Below are 16,933 nucleotides of genomic sequence, written 5' to 3' on the forward strand. Positions count from 1 at the left end.
GACTGTGATGTAAGAAGTGTTCTGAAAGCTCTAATATAAGGGGGGTCTGTGGACTCTGATGTAAGGGGCAGTCTGTGGACTCTGATGTAAGGTAGTCTATGGACTCTGATGTAAGGGGCAGTCTGTGGACTGTGATGTAAGGAGCACTCTGCAGAATCTGATGTTGGTGGGCGCTCTCTGGATTCTGATGTAAGGGGGCTCTGCAGACTGTGATGTAAGAGGGACTCTGCAGACTCTGATTTAAGGGACACAATGCAGACTCTGATGTAAGGGGCACTCTGCAAACTCTAATGTAAGGGGGGCTCTGTGGACTCTGTAAGAGGGCTCTGAAGACCAGCAAGTAAGGGACACTCTGCAGACATTGATGTAAGTGGGGGCTCTGGTTACCAGAGACCCCCCTATATCACAGTTCCCCTTTACACCAGAGTCTACAGCATTCCTTCTTACTTCAGAGTCCCCAGAGTTCTCCCTTATATCAGAGTCTACAGAGTCACCCCTTACAGTGTACAGGAACTCTGGGTATTCAGATGTAAGAGGAACTCTGTGGATTCAGATGTAAAGGGAAACTCTGCGGATTCAGATGTAAAGGGAAACTCTGCGGATTCAGATGTAAAGGGGAAACTGTGAAATCAGATGTAAAGGTGAACTCTGTGGAATCAGATGTGAAAGGGAACTCTGGATTCAGTGCAAGTGGAAATTCTGAGATGTAAGGGGGCTCTGTGGATTTTGATGTAAGGAGCACTTTGCAGACTCTGATGTAAGGGGCATTCTGCAGACTCTGATATAAGGAGTGCTTTGCAGACTCTTATGTAAGGAGTGCTCTGTGGACTCTGATGTAAGGGGTACTCTGTGGAATCTGATGTAAAGGGAATCTGTAGACTCTGATGTAAGGGGCGCTCTGTGGACTCTGATTTAGGGTGCACTTTTTGGACTCTGATGTTAGGGGGGCTTTGCGAACTCTGATGTAAGGGGCGCTCTATGGCCTCTGATGTAAGGGGCTCTCTGTGGACTCTGATGCAAGTGGGGGCTCTGCAGACTCTGATGTAAGTGGTGGCTCTGCAGACTGTGATGTAAGTGGGGGCTCTGCAGACTGTGATGTAAGTGGGGGCTCTGCAGACTGTGATGTAAGTGGGGGCTCTGCGAACTATGATGCAAGGAGAAATCTGCAGACTTTGATGCAAGGGGCACTCTGTGCAATCTGATGTACATGGCGCACTGCCAACTCTGTTGTAAGGGGGGCTCTGCAGGCACTAAAGTAATAAAGTAAGGGGCACTTTGATTTAAGTAGGGGCTCTGATTACCATAGACTCCCTTATATCACAGTTCCCCTTACAACAGAGTCTGCAGCAATCCCTCCTTACATCAGAGTTCTGAGAACACCCTTAAATTAGAGTCCCCATAGTTCTCCCTTACATCTGAGTTTGCAGAGTCACCCCTTTAACTGTAAGGGAACTCTCTGAGTTCAGATGTAAGGGGAGGGGAACTCTGTGGATTCAGATGTAAAGGGAAATCTGCTGTTCTATATGTAAAGTGGAACTCTGGATTCAGATGTAAAGGGGGAACATTGGGAATTCTTGTGATTAAATCCATATGATTAGAAATGTTATTTAATCACAAAATATATGTATAGTGTATACTTAAAAAAAAAAAATTTGTTGCACGTCCCTAAACTGTTCGGGTTTGGCTTAAAGAAAAGGTAACAACCCTACTTAAGATGGCAGAACACGTGAAAGGGTCCCGCAGTGGCACTGTAATAAAGGCCCCAGTGATGGGGGTAAAGGGGCGCGGGATCAATGGGAAGGGCCTTGGGCTCAGAGAGACGGGGGGGTCAGGGGAGCCCTTCATGGTTTCTTGCACCGGGCCCCGGAAGGCTCTAGTTATGCCTCTGACTTGTCACATACACTGGTCAAAGGTGCCAACTACACCCACCCTTTCGGCCTCCTTGCTCCATTCATAGGAGTTGTACTGTAGGTTTCCACAATGAAAGGGCTTTATGAATGATGGGTGGATAGATGAAAGGTTGGCCTTCTCCTTTCATACAGCACTTTTGTGGGAAGTGTTATTACAGCATCCATGAAAAGAGACGGGGGGGGGGGGGACAAAATCAGCACTTGACAAATGCCTGTGATAGGTGCAGCCACTAATAATAACCCCCAATGAACTGCAGCCTTAAGTTTGCTGGACTGTATTACCAAATGTAATATGGAAGGCTTCATGTTTATATTTTTCTTGAAGATAATATTAGGGTTAATTTATGGCCTATGGCCTAGAAATAAAGGGCAATAAAAATGTAATTATGAGTCACTTTACTGTGGGTTACTGCATATCATAGCTCTTTGGGCTGTGTTATTATTATGTATAGGCACTGGAGTTCCTTTACAACTGTCATAAGAGAAATGGAGGTTGCGCTGGCTGATCTCTCTTTCTAAGAATACAAGCTCCTTAGCTGTCATTCTGGTCCTTGTGTCCTCAATTTGGACCATGAATCTGGAGCAAGGGCGCAGGTGAGCACATCGGACCTTCCTCATCTGCAAACTTGTTCTGGCTGAGTGACCCAAAAAACACTGAAGCCAGAGGATCAACATGACAACTAGCATTTTTAGAAGTGGCGTGAATGTATATGTGGATAGCATTATGTAACTAGCAAGCAATAGACAGCAATAACAAATACATAACATAACAAAAAATACATCAAACAGCTTATATGAAGAATAAGAAATTAGTACTCCTGACATGTTGGCTAAGCAAATGTCTACTAGGACTACTTCCTAGGTCTCTAAGCCCTCACCTTGCTTGCCTATAAACTGTGATTTCAATGAGTAAACTTTATACTATTACGGGTTAGGTTATAAGTATAAGTATCCCCAAACCAGGTTAGTTGGTTTACACCCTAGTACCTTTTTTTTTGGGTTTAGTTTAACCAGTAGCAAATAGGTTAGTTAGATTAGACAGCAATAGCGCAATACAAAAGCAGTGGCTAAGATGCATAATTGTAGCACATCAAAAAAAGATCAACAAAGGTCTTTTTTTTTTTTCAATGAAAATTTATTATAAGCAAACAGACAGCTACACAGACAAAAAGTATAGATGAAAAAAAGCATTGCTGGCGGGTTCTTATAGGGAATACAGTCAATGAACAATTGTACAATGTTCAGCTGATCTTCACAATATCATAAAGAAATTAGATGATGAGGACACAACACTCCCATGTCTTCCATGATTAAAGTACATACAATATTCCAGTTCATAGTTATATATTTAACAAGACATTTTGTTGTGGGAATATACATATATAGTATATATATATATTAACGTTTACTCCAGGATTTTACATTACTCCCAGGTTATAATTATTTACAATGAGTTAATATAGGTAAAGCTTTGGGAATTGTGCAATAGTGGAACACAATAGTTGTTTGCAAGTTACGCCAGCAGTTGTTGTGGATGTCATGATAAAGGGAAATACTGTATAGGCATCCAAGGATGTAAGCTCTGTCTTTGTTGGGAGCTGGACAGTGGTCTTTTCAGTAATTAATGAGCGGACCTTCATGTGGGGAAGTGGGGAGAGAGCAGCGAAAAGAAGCTGGAATCTGCACAGGACACAACATTGCTACTGATCAAACTAAACTTCCTACTGCTAACATGTAGCACTTGGACAGTCCAATTACGAGTTGTAGATTACCTACAAAGGCAGTGTTTTTGAGGAATCGAGCAAAAATAAAAAAATTGCATTGACAACACATGTTATATAAAACCAGGGCAAAACAAGTGGCCTAATTAATTTCCTGCCTATCTCTAAACTCATTTGACTCAATAGGTAAAAAAGAGAATGGCTCCTGAATGGTTCCTGAATCTCAAAGTGCATCTGATCTTTCACTTTACATAGCTAAATACAGGTCCATTCAAAGTGCATCAAAACAAAGAAAAGGGTGCAAAAATCTTACCGTTCATTTTCTATCGAAAGCAGCCACAGTCTGATTTGCAAAGCCTGTCCCCTGCCAGCATGCTACAGAAAAGAACTGTCCCCTGCCAGCATGCTACAGAAAAGAACCCTAGCTCCTTGTGAGGAGTCAGTGATCTCTCTAAAGAGGTTGAACACACCCTTTCCCATCAGCAGATGTGGTTCAGCAGGGAGCATGTTGGACCTCCCAGAGATACCACAACTTCCACAAAGGGAGAAAGGGTCCTTTTCTACAAGGTGCTGGAAGGAGAAAGGGTCCTTCTCTATAGGATGTTAGAAGGGGACAGGCTGTGGCTGGTTTCTAAGGAAAACAAATTATAACACATTAAATATAGTTCTGAATCTGATGCAGCTGCAATGTATTTAGCTCCTTTCAACTGAAAGTTTTATTTTAGGCTTTAAACTCCAGGTTTATATTGACTGGTCTAATATATAGCTTTAAGACAACCATAACTGTGCTTTTGTGAATATTGATAAACCCCTTCCTCTTACTCGCAGCTTCATATTGATTTAGAAACCTGAGTTCAACAACTTTAACTGGAGAACTAGGGTCTGGGTGAAGCCTGATCCCTGGTTTAGAATCAGTCAAGACTAGATGGACTGTTTGTTAAGGGAGGTTGGCAATACCAACATCGTCCTTAAAGGTGATGCTAACACAACAATGATTTCAGTAAAAATGTTAAAGGACAATGACAAAACCAGTCAGCTGGAATTTGTCAATCAAGTAACAAAGGTGTTATACCTTCTTAATTATTAATAAGGACATGGTAGAACCCTTTTTAATAACTTAATAGCAGCCTCTTTAACTGACCACAAATTCAAATGGGAATATGCCCACATTGGAATCCTTGAGTGTTTTAAGAAGTGGACAGATCTAGTGTTTCTGCAATTTTGATTAGTTTTGTGTGTACTTTAAAGGGTATCTATAGCCAAAACTTATTTTTTCTTTGAATAGAATATGGAAGGGTTGGACCCTTTGTTAATTTTTTTTCTGTTATCGTTGCCCCCATTGGAGATGTTTAACTTCTCTTTGTACTGGTGACCATTGTCACAGGGAAAGAAAGTGAGGAGAAATACAAACTATTAGGGTTGTTCTCTAACAAGACAAGAGGTAAGAAACAATCTTTCATTGGGGACCCCTGTTCCAGGGAACAGCCATCTAAGAGGAGAATGCTCCGCATTTTGGGAGATTGTCTCTAACTTCCTGTTGCAGTTCCAAAGATACACATAAAGCATAAAAATAATCTGGTAAAGGTTTATGACATTCCTCTATGCTATCCAAGACTAAAAAGTAAAAAAAAATGGCTATATATACACTTTTGTTTCAGGCGCATAAAGCCCATGGCCTTCAAACTTGAAGTTGGCAAGTACTAGTTAAATAATGATGGTACGTTGGTTTTCTAATCAGTATCCTTCTACCTCTTATACAGTTTGGTTATTGCATTTTTACAAGATTTAGTGTATTACCAACCTCTGCTAAAGCTTCACAAATGATATGGAATCTCATAAAGAACACTGCATGCATTATCTGTTTGTAATTAAGTCCACTTAGAACCCTCAACAAAGAAAGGCCTGCCTACAGATACCAATTTGTTTAATCACTGAACTAGTGACCTGACTGAAAAGCACATGGACACTGCTCAATTCCCAGCAAATAAAGAGAAAAATCCAGGAAACCAGGTGACAATCTAGAGTATGTCCCAAGAGACCCTTACAGCATCAGTGGGTAGGATTAGCGCAGAAGAGGGCTCATATTTAGTCTTCCGGAAGTATCTTTTCGATTCTTTAGGATAATTTGCAATACGTTTCATAACTTACTGTGTCCACAGCTGGGTAAATCTCTTTAATGCTGTCAGTTGACAGAAGAGAGCAATATTGGCCAATGTTTTGCGCTACCCATTGAACTGTGCTTGAGGTTCCAAGGGTACATGGATCTTCTGGAAACAGAAAAAAGTGTACATGTTGAATTAATGTTTCTATTCACAGATCAAATGAAAATGAAACTGAAAATGAAGAAAAGCAAAATACAAAAACAAACAAACATGTAAATTCAGTGCATGTCTCTGCAATACATGCATATTTTCCCATGCTTTATCCCTTTAAAAAGGCTGCAAGTACAAAGAATAACTCTTGATCTGCCAGAAAGCCAGTAAGCTCCTAACTTTCTAAACTGACAACACTGCCTTTGTTGCACTTAAATACCAAACAGTATTGTCAGCTCTGCTCAGTTCTCCCTGCTGGACTACAGAACACCTCCCATTATGTTGTGAAGATGAGGGGGAAGAGAGGGGTTGTAGTCTAGAGGGGAGAACTAGGACTCATAACACTGTTTGGGATTTAAATGCAACAGAGGTACTGTGTTGTCAGTCCAAACAAGAAGTTAGTAGACAATTGGACTTCTGATAGATCAACAGGTATTTTTCTGTACATTATCATGGGGAAATATATATGTATTACAAAGATGTATCGAATGTTTTTTTTTTTGTTTTTTGGCCAGACATGCACTTTTGATAAAAATTTGACATAACAGAGGTTACTAAGCTTGTGGAATCCATATATTTTTTTTTAGAGACTGTATTATGATATTTTGTATATTTTTTGTTTGCTAAAGCCAGCCTCATTAGATGGATCGAATCTTGTCCGAAACAGTAGTAAACGGACGAAAATCCACCCATCTATGGGCAGGCTGCTTGTTCTAAAGTTGATCCATCGATCGGCTTCAGTACAGCCAGCCTGTCAGATTATTTTTGCATGTGATTACTGCCATCGGCTATAGCCGTCAGCAGTGATCATTGTGTTCTTGCCGGCAGGGAGGGCACCCTGTGCTCCCCACCAGCAGAAAAAAGTAGTGCTGCAGGATGTATTCCCCCATCAACACTAACCCGTGGTTGCAGGAAAGAAAATTGCATCATCCATGGCTTGCTTTACATATGTCCACAGTAAAAATCGTTTTTTTGAAATACCTTTTTAGTCAAATAAATATAAAATACTACTTATGGTTGTTTTATATTTTCAATTTGAAGCCAGCAGAAGCTTTAAGCAAGCCATAGACGAGTCAAAAACCGAATGAGAATATTCTTGGCGATCGGGTCGTTCATTTTTTGCATCATAGTGTGCCAGCTGCGATTTTTGTGCCGCATTTGAAAGTACCTGATCCAACATGCTGGATTTTTGTGATGACACAATCGTATGTTCCATTCTCATTTTTGATCAACAGAATGTTCGGTTTTCGATTTGTCTATGGCCGGCTTTATGCTTTTTTTAGAGTCTCTGAAGGCGCCTTCTTACAGCTGTTGTGACTAAAGATAGTCTGGAATGACTCAAAACAGAGACCTCACCCCACAGGGGAAGAGAACAGATTGATGAGTTTTTTTGCACTCTGTCATTGTCCATTCACCAGGTTGGAGGTGGGAAAATAACTATATTACTAAATGCTAACAGAGGGAATAGTGTCATACTCATCATGGACTGTCAAGCAGATGTGATAATGAATCTAAAATGTGGTGTTTCCATGTACAAACATGCTAGGATAGCTACAGAAGCTCTATAGGAATGACCCACATTTACCCACAGGTTGCAGTATTATTATTTTCTTTTACGTTTTATTAAATTTTTGGGGCAAAAAACTGCTTTTCTTATTCTCTGTGACATCATCATTAAAATGTGTAAAATGCTTGCAGGGGCGTTTGCAGGCAAGTCAGTTTCTACTGGCATAGTTTTTCACCCAGAACTACATCTCCCAAGAGCCTTTTCCCTACATAGAGTGTTTAGGTGGGCCTTTGGGAGCCAAAGCAGCAGCATTGTTTTACTGGGAATAAAATCAATTTATACATGTGGAGAGGAACAAAGGGGAGTGGTCAAGTTTTGTAGTCCAGCAATCAGCACTGATAATCTTGGTGGGTGTTTTTGGGCAGCAAAATCACTGTGTTGTGATCGAACCAAAGAAAGTTAAAAGTACCCTGGATTTCTGACTAATCAATGGGTATTTTTCTGTACTTGCAGCATTTTAAAGGCTAAAACATGGAGAAATGTAATAGTATTGCAGAGATGTATTGTATATGTTTCTTTTTGTCCTGGCATACCCTAAAGCAGTAGTAAACCGCTGAAAAAACGAAACAATAAAAAGACAAACCCTGCAGGGCAATAGCATAATGTGCTAGTATTCATAGCATACTAGCACGTTATGAAATAGTTACCTTAGAATGAGGGCCCCCCTGTTCCCTCTGTGTTTCTTCTGGGTTCGCTGGCCCCGGTGCTGTAAGTGGCTGGAGCCACACGCGTGGGAGGTCTCCGTTCCGGCCAAGGAGCTCTGAATTTCCGGCATGATCCGACGCACTGTTAGAGTGCATGTGCCGCTGACGTCAGCGGCTGCATGCAGGGTGAATATCTCCTAAATCGTGCAGGTTTAGGATATATTTATTTTACATAAAGGTAAGTCTTATTATAGACTTACCTGTAGGTAAAAATGACCAAGCAGGGATACAACCGCTTTAAGCCCTAATAGTATTTTCAGTGGACTTTCTAAGTGGCCTACATTGCTCCTGTCAATCTCAAAGTCCTAGGACAGGGGCTTCATAGCCTGATGGCATCATTTTTTGGTATAAACAATTCTCCTACCCACGAAAACACAGATCACATTTGGTTCTGAAGAAGCCCATCCAATATTTTATCCCCCTTTAAACTTACCTGAACTGTATTTTTTAGTACTCAAGACCTGTTGAATGAAGTTTGCTACAGCCTGTTGTTTTACTAGTGTGAGACTTGAGTACACCGCATCCATGCCATGGACACTGCAAAACAAAGAACACAGCATTGTATAAGGTATCCAATGCAATTATTGCTTCATAAACTCACAAATGATTGTTGTTGCTCAGTTCTTGTCCCCTAGATGCAGTGGTAGAATAAAATAGGGATAAACTAAGAGGCTGCCTGGAACACCAGAATCCGTGAGTGCCAATGGGGATGCTAAAAAGTTCAGATTCTGCACTTCCTTGCTGTTTATAGTAATTCAGTTTCAGCTCACGTTTTTAGACTTTTTGTCAAAAGGTGATCAGCAAGTGCAGCCTTTGTATGGAAATCAGACACAATAGAATGCACACTTGGAAGCACCGGTAAGATATTATCTGCCGTCATAATGTGAGTAATTTTCATAATTTACATTGTTCCATAAGATCCAATTTAAAATTCAAACAATGCATCCCAAATCCTGCAGAAATGGTTCACAACCCCATGTTAGACACAAAAATCACATATGTCTATGTACATTAACCTATACAAATGATCCATATAAGTTAGTTGCAGGGTCATGAAGTTAAATTAGCTGGTGCACGTGGTATAATTAATTCACACCTGACAACATGGCTCTATTATCACATTTTAAGTCTGTCTCATTGTCTGCTAAAATAAGCTGTGTATGACCACCCTAAGTACTGGAGAGTTGGAAACATTACTTACAAGGCCTGGAACTGTGGACAATCAATGGTGAGAGGTATGTACTCTAAAAAGGTTGCATTAAATGACGGTAAGAGGAAAGTGATTCTGGTCATCCATTCTTGGACTTGTGCCACAGTATAGGTATCAAATTGGATGAGCACGGTCTGTGCAACGGCATCCAGCACAGTATCTTTCACTTTTGTGTTTGATAGCAGAGCTGGGTCCTTAAAGACAATTAAATACAATTTTTATCCTGAGTTCAGCAAGTCATGTAGAAATAGTTCTTTGAGCACTTTACATACATTGCATACATACATAACCTTCCTAGGTGAGTTCCTGGGGCACCTCCAAGATGCCATAACCACTGCTTAGTTACACACCCGAGCTGCACAGTTTTTTTTAAGAATAATTCTTAAAGTATATCTAAAGTCAAAGAATTTTTTCTGTTTGTTTTTGATGTCTGTGAAGGTCCTTGTATAGGTAGTAGTAGCTATTCATATTACAACTGAACTTGTTCTATAATGTTGAAAATGTTTCACTACTTATCCAAGTAGTTTCTTTAGTTCGAATAAGAGTCAGGAATGTACCCCGGCATTTATAGGAACAAGGGTTCCTCAGTCACTTCAACCTAACATAGAATAGGTCAAATCAGATTGTCAAAGAACATGATGGAAGGTGTTAAAATGTGTGAAAACGCACTGTCAGAATTACATTTTTACATAAGCCATAAAGTGTGAATTGTTCAAGTTAGAGTTATAGAGAGAGTTAATTTTTGTGAAATCATTGGGGGGTAGAAATGTTAAAATGGCATTACATATGAGTAACAGATGGTATTGAAGGCTGCCACCCCTGTTTAGGAATGGTCATTCTAGTTTAATGCAGATATACACTTAGATCCTTTTCACACTGGGGCTTTGAGGTGCTTTAGCGCTGGAAATGGCCTCTGTTAAGCACCTAAAAACTGCCTTCCATTCATTCAAGTGTGACTTTTCACACTCAGGTGGTGCGCTCACCGGACATTCCAAAAAGTCCTGCAAAAAAGTCCTGCAAGCAGCATCTTTTAGGTGGGTTGGGGGCACTGTATTTAGCGCTCATAAAAGCCCTGCCCATTCTAAAGTGCCTGAAAAGCACTTAGGAAGTGCTGCGACAGGGGGGGTTTTAACCCCTTCTGTGGCGTTAAAATTACCCCGTTAGCAAACGAAAAGCGCCATTTAAACAGAGGTAAAGTGACACTAAAACGAGCAGTGCTTTACCGTGAATGCGGCCACAGCCCCAGTGTGAAAGGGGTCTTAAAAGTTTTGTATGGTTACGATTTTTTTTTTTTGCTGTGCAGTCTATGTCCCATTTGAGAGATTTCTCTTCATTTCCTTCTCCTAAAATACCTTAAGAAGCGATAAAAAGGTTGCCAAGACTAAAGTATCACCTGCAGTTTGACATTTTACAATGCTACTGCAATGCACAGATGTGAAGCCAGGCTAAGGGTTTACCTATCCCCATACATTTTTTAGGAGAGGCTGAATTTTTTTAATTAGTTCCTTACCAATGCAATATACTGCCGCAACGTGTCTATGAATTCGGACAGAGCAGTGACATTTCCATTGAAGGTGACTATCACACTTGTAAAAACTGTAATATTTTGCATGACGATGCTTCCAGAAGCTGCCTCAGACAGCTGGGTGGAGCTCAAAAGATCTGCACAAGCCGCCTATAAAACAAAGAAAATACTTATTAAAGCATAATTTCAGATCAGTTCCCATCTCATTGCCCAAGATTCAAAGTCTTTTGATATTATATTGTTCTGGGAGGTATGCTAAAAATGATCAGTCATCTACTTAAAAAAGTTTGTTCACCTTTTCACAAATAATAAAAAGGTGAAATAACTCACAACACTTTGTTGTCTTCTCCAGCCAATATACCAGTCAGGTGCTTTGTTCACAGTACATTTCTAGAGGCTGTGTAGCAGCATTTTGTTTGCAATGATTAGTGCACATTGGTCAGGGCTGGTCACGTGACTGCAAATACCAATGTGGATCTCTGCTTCTCTTCCAGAAGAATGGATTGTCTTTTCATTGATCCGTGCAGTCCCATGGCCAACGCTGACCAATACGCACTTGCCAATGTTTGCGTTATCCTCATACACAGCCTTTGGCACTGTGTAGTGACATTTTAAAGTGCTTGACCATATTAGTGGAGATCATATAAGGTACATGCAGCTGGGATCAGAGGGGCAGGGATGGTGTTATGAGTTTTTTAATGAAAAAGTGGACTAACCCTGAAAGCCAGTAGACAACCTACCATACCCCCTACCAGTTAGTAAATTATTGCTGTGAAGGAATATTGGTAGCCTTCATTAGAAATAGCTTATTAGCTCCTGAAATTGTACTCTCAGCAAAGTATTTAGTAAGAGGGAAAAAGCTATAGATTACACAGAAAACTTAATATATGGCTGAGATACAGGCATGTTTTGGCAAGCTGCTCATATGAAATACCCACAGCTCTGCTGGTCAAAAAGATCCATCTGTGTCTTTTTGGTTAAACATTATATCCTGGCTCAGTTCTCTGCTCACTGGGCAGTGGTAACCATACTGATTCACTGTCCCAACAAGAGGGCTGTAGGAAGGAAGGTGACACAGGAAGTGTCGTACTGGGAGATGTATTGTCTAGTCAGGAATGTGGGTACGTTTGTGTAATTTTACAAAGTTAACTAAAGAGAATGAACTGCAACTAGAGAGAATGGAGTGCATTCTTTCCCTACACTAGTCATCTTTGTCTCTCGCTATACTCCCTTCTATGTTCTCCTGCTGTATCTCTTTGTCTCTGTCTCACCTCTCCAACCCCCCAATATGCTTTAGACCATCAGATGTCAAGAGTCCTCCACCATCCCTTTCATCTCAGTGCACCCTCCTTACCTTGGTCTGCTATTGGAAAGAAATTGGGGGTGGAGCTGGAAAGCAGAAGCTGAAGGGTCTGGAGGAGGACCAAAGAAGGGCAAGAGTCAGCGGCCAGAGTCTGCAATATGCTGAGACCAAGGGAGGCAAAAAAAAGGGCTTGCTTCAGCTGCGTAGAGAGGTGCTGGATCTGTTGGAGGAGTTCTATCCTCCTCTCTGCTGCTGACTGCTGAGATGGGGCAAGAGGAGCAGAGGCAAGACTCTCTGAGCCTGCATTGGGAAGCGCAGGATCTGGTGTACATGTTCTGTATTTCTCTCTGCTGCCAACAAGGTGGAGGCAGAGATGAGGGGGATGCCACAGCTGCAGGAAAAGTGCAAGGGCCACATGAAATGGTCTGGCAGGCCGAATTTGGCCCACGGGCCTTGTGTTTGACACATGTGCTTTAGACACTCAGCTCTATGTAATTGATTGATATGAATGGCTCCAGTTGTTTTGTAAAGTGCTGTCTAATATGTTGGCAATATAAAAAAACAAGAGAACACTGTAAAAACACCAAGGTTATCTCATTAGCATGGTAGCATGTGGCTGAAGCAGGAAAAAAAATATTTTAAACCAACTCACCACATCGAAGTTTGAATACAATGAGACAATAACACTCCACGATCCTGATTTCAAGTATTGTCCCCAGTATTTCAGTACCCATGATCTTGTGTCAAGGTCACCCACGCAGGCAGAACCTAAGCATACATTTGTTTTGTTAAGATTCATAGGGTGCAGATTATGCATGTCAATAAAGATTAAAGGTCTCATTTACTTAAAATGTATGTGCACACTAATAATTAGCTTCTCGTATTTCCCTTTGATTTGCTAAAGCAGACCTTTCATTAAAACTGATTGTCCGAAGCCCTCTGACCCACCCCCCAAAAAGAATACATAGATAGCTTTAAAATCTGTTACAGTAGTGCATTCTCATGAGATTTCAAGCTCCCAGCTCTGTGGGGAATATTTATTCTGGCGGGAGCAGTTTGGCGATCAATGGAATTTATAAATTAATAAGAATGCGGCGCTACCTAAAAGTGCTAAACCTATAAGTGAATAATAATCCCTAAATAAATGTAAATCAAATAATATCCACTGAGTGTAACATAAGTACAATGAGAAATAGATCCATATAAAAAATCCAAATCAAATTACGCGTGCAAACAATAAATGTGCTTATATCTTATCAGGATGGCCGAGTGGTCTAAGGCGCCAGACTCAAGAGCTGTTTCTTCACATTGTGTGGGTGTTCTGGTCTCCAAATGGAGGCGTGGGTTCAAATCCCACTTCTGACCATCTGTTGCACATTTATTGTTTGCACGCGTAATTTGATTTGGATTTTTTATATGGATCTATTTCTCATTGTACTTATGTTACACTCAGTGGATATTATTTGATTTACATTTATTTAGGGATTATTATTCACTTATAGGTTTAGCACTTTTAGGTAGCGCCGCATTCTTATTAATTTATATACTCAATTTTTGGTGCAGAGATCACTTTTTTTATGCTGGCTGCTTCCTATATACATTCATTTTATATATTTTCCTATGACATATTAGGTGGAGCGCACTAGTTTTCCCTTTACACATTTGATCAATGGAATTTAAAGCCAATTGTGTTGAGGAAGGCTGGCTGGCAAAATCTTTCCATGGGAGATTCACTTTACTATACTGTATAAAATGTTTGTTTTATTTGTGCAAGAGTGGACAAAAAAATCTTGTGAGCTGATAACTGTCTGATTACTCTTAATGTGCTGCCTGTTGCCAGTTATCATTGTTCTCAGTTCTCTATGTGAACTGCAGAACACTTCCCCCTATGTTATGGCGAAGAGGAGAGGGGCAGGTATTTTTGAAGTCCTAACACACTTCCTCTTCTAGGGTGACACTTCTCCATACAGTACAGTTAGTGACAGCGTGTTGTCACGCTAGGACATACCACTAGATATAAGGACCGGTAAACTGCAATATATCAAAGTTTTGTTTTTGGTTTCAGATACACTTCAAGAAGTCATCAGGTTTGAGATAAACATAGCCTCAGCTGCAAATAACTGCTTTAGTAAACAAGCCCCTTAAATGAATAATTAATCTTTAAAAATGGTTCTTTTTTCTGCAACCACATTGATGTGGTTAATTTACCAAAGGAGTGCAAAATGTTTAATTAACTTAATAAAAAGGTAAAGCTGTGTTCTGTTCTATCATCCAATCAGGTACAAGCACAAATCCATTTTTTAAATCCTTTAAGTGAATATAGTTTCCCCATATTCACTAAGCTAATGTAACATTCTTTTTGCAAAGTGAGCATTCTTTTTTCCTTTTGTAAATCAACCCGTAGGAATGTGAGGAAGTGGAAGCAAAAATACAGGATGCTTTTCTTGTGTACAGTTCGAATCCTTCCAAAGTATCTTAATGTTAGTTACTGTACCTGTGTTTGACAGCACTGAGTTCACAAAGTCAAAGACAGCACTGGGGTTTTCAGGATTTGTAAGATCCAATAAGGGTTGCATGCTGCAGAAAAAAAAAAAAAAGTTACCTGTGGGTTTCTGGAAAGTGGAAAATATACTACCTTTGGTCGCTTTTCTAACACAGAGCCCAACAGACACTAATTGTGAGAGATGGTGATGGGCCATTTGTTATTAGCTGGTGGACATCAACGGATAGGTACAAACTGACAAGCATTTAAGTAAACTGACTAACATATAGGAAAAGAGGGATGGATACACTTCACTCACAGACTACCTCCGCAAATATAGTAATTCCTTCCCACAGCCAAAGCAAGCTATTCACATCTCAGCCAACCCTGAGAAAGGTGGAAATGGATAAAAAGTATGTCTTAATACTATAAAATATTGTTTACACCAATATAATTTACAGAAAGTATCACAGGCAGGTCAGAGCAAGGACTCAACTCAGAGGAGTACTGGGAACCTTCAACATTGGGGGGCAAACACAAATGACAGGCCCTTTCTTGGTAGGAACAAATTTCTATAAGCAGACAAAAGTGGGCCATTGGGCTGCCAGCATCAGCTTGTTTTGCAGTTCTCCTAATTCAATCACATGACATTTCAGAGCTGCAAAGTAAAATGGTGTTGGAAGACTAGTAACCCCAGGTTTTAAAGGGGAACAAATATCCATATAATGTGCCACTGACTGTAGGCCCACTCTGAATGATGTCTGAATAATGAATTATCTCCACTTGTGGCCACCAGCCCTATATTTCTACTTGTAGCTCAGTCCTCCCCTGATTAACTATAGCCAAAGCAGTTCATGCTGCTGCTATGGGGCTCAGAGGCACAGTGTGCACTATTGGAGTATCTAAAGGAGCTGTTATAAAGTATAAAACGGCAAAGAGGACTTTGTTAATATGATTATCAGCATCAAACTAATAGGTTCAAAGTATACTTTTTCTATATCTATGAAAAAATTGAAACTTACATTGCAGCCAGGGAGTCACAGCCTATATCTGTTGGAATGTAGCTGAAGGACCTGGCATCGAGGGATGAGCTGAACAGCTGGAGCTTATTCTCAAAAAAGTCACCATAATTGGCTGAAGTGAAGGACGAAAAGCCAGATCCAACCTTGCAGAAGATTTCGCCAAGGAAGTTCTTCCTAACAGCTGCACTACTGATTGAAGGGATTCCATTCTATGAGATGACACATTTTTTAAAACCAACAGTTTTAAAAAAAAATTTTTGCCATGCTTCTATCCATGGAAATGTTTGTACATTTTGGTAAAAAAACAGCAAGTTGTACAATTAGGATGTAAGGTGTGATGTAATCTTGTTCAAAAAGGTGTATGTGTAGAAAGGAGTGTGGATTTCCCAATGGAATCAAGATTATTATTTAAAAAAAAACAGTGAAAAGCTCTGTTAGAGTTATGAATAATGCAATGCAAGGCACTATGAGCTAAGTGACTACTGTGCACTGTGAATATCATTTTCAAAGTGTATCTAAAGCTATTTTTTTTTTGGATAGAGTGGGGAAGATTTAAAAACCTGTCAACATATTTGTTTGTACAGTTGCCACTGGAACAATAATAAAAAGGAGACATTTTCAAACGGGGACGCTTGTTAACTTTTCTACTTAGAGATTTTTCTCTTGCTGTGTCAATGGGATAAGAATTAAAGGGACATCTTCCTAGATGGCAAAAAACTGACAGGTTTTAACCATTTCTTACTACTGTATTTCCAAAACTTAAAGTGATTCTAAAGTAAAGACATTATTTTACCTTAATGCATTCCCTTCATTAATGTAAACAATTTCCCACTGGTTGTTCCCCCGCCCCCTTCACTAAAACATTTATCTGAGTCCTTTCTCAATCCAGTGCTCTTCCGTCGGCAGCAATGAGGCTCTATTTTCCCTTTCTCACAGGACACACAAGCAGCAGTGGAAGCCAACAGGTTCCTGCTGCTGTCAGTCAAATCTTGTGAGGAGGGAGTGGTGGGCATGGCTAAGCCACGCTGTGTATGTCTTTGGATGCACACAGCCTGGCTCAGGAGTGCACAGCCATGATGGCCACCAGAGCATGAAGTTGCTGTGGGAGCACTCGGAGAAGAGGAAGAGTAGAGAGTGACAGCGAGGGATCCCAGAAGAGGAGGTAAGAGGGCCCTTT

The 16,933-nt window shown here is 40.4% G+C and overlaps 1 protein-coding gene across 1 annotated transcript in view; it reads right to left on the reverse strand.

The window, feature by feature from the left end:
* Positions 1-2,289: 2,289 nt before the first annotated feature.
* LOC143925739 (uncharacterized) overlaps positions 2,290-16,933 on the reverse strand; it is a 77,687-nt gene continuing 63,043 nt past the window's right edge. Inside the window, exons 49-55 of the mRNA XM_077450191.1 lie at positions 15,757-15,965; positions 14,747-14,829; positions 12,905-13,020; positions 10,935-11,099; positions 9,416-9,618; positions 8,648-8,751; positions 2,290-5,898 (exon numbers count right to left, since the gene is read on the reverse strand). Of these exons, the coding sequence (XP_077306317.1) occupies positions 5,747-5,898; positions 8,648-8,751; positions 9,416-9,618; positions 10,935-11,099; positions 12,905-13,020; positions 14,747-14,829; positions 15,757-15,965 (1,032 nt within the window). The 3' untranslated portion in view covers positions 2,290-5,746. The remainder of the gene's footprint in view (positions 5,899-8,647; positions 8,752-9,415; positions 9,619-10,934; positions 11,100-12,904; positions 13,021-14,746; positions 14,830-15,756; positions 15,966-16,933) is intronic.

This window comes from Lithobates pipiens, unplaced genomic scaffold, assembly GCF_037356315.1.
Source record: "Lithobates pipiens isolate NorthernLeopardFrog02 unplaced genomic scaffold, aLitPip1_a1.2 Scaffold_22, whole genome shotgun sequence".
NCBI lineage: Eukaryota > Metazoa > Chordata > Amphibia > Anura > Ranidae > Lithobates > Lithobates pipiens.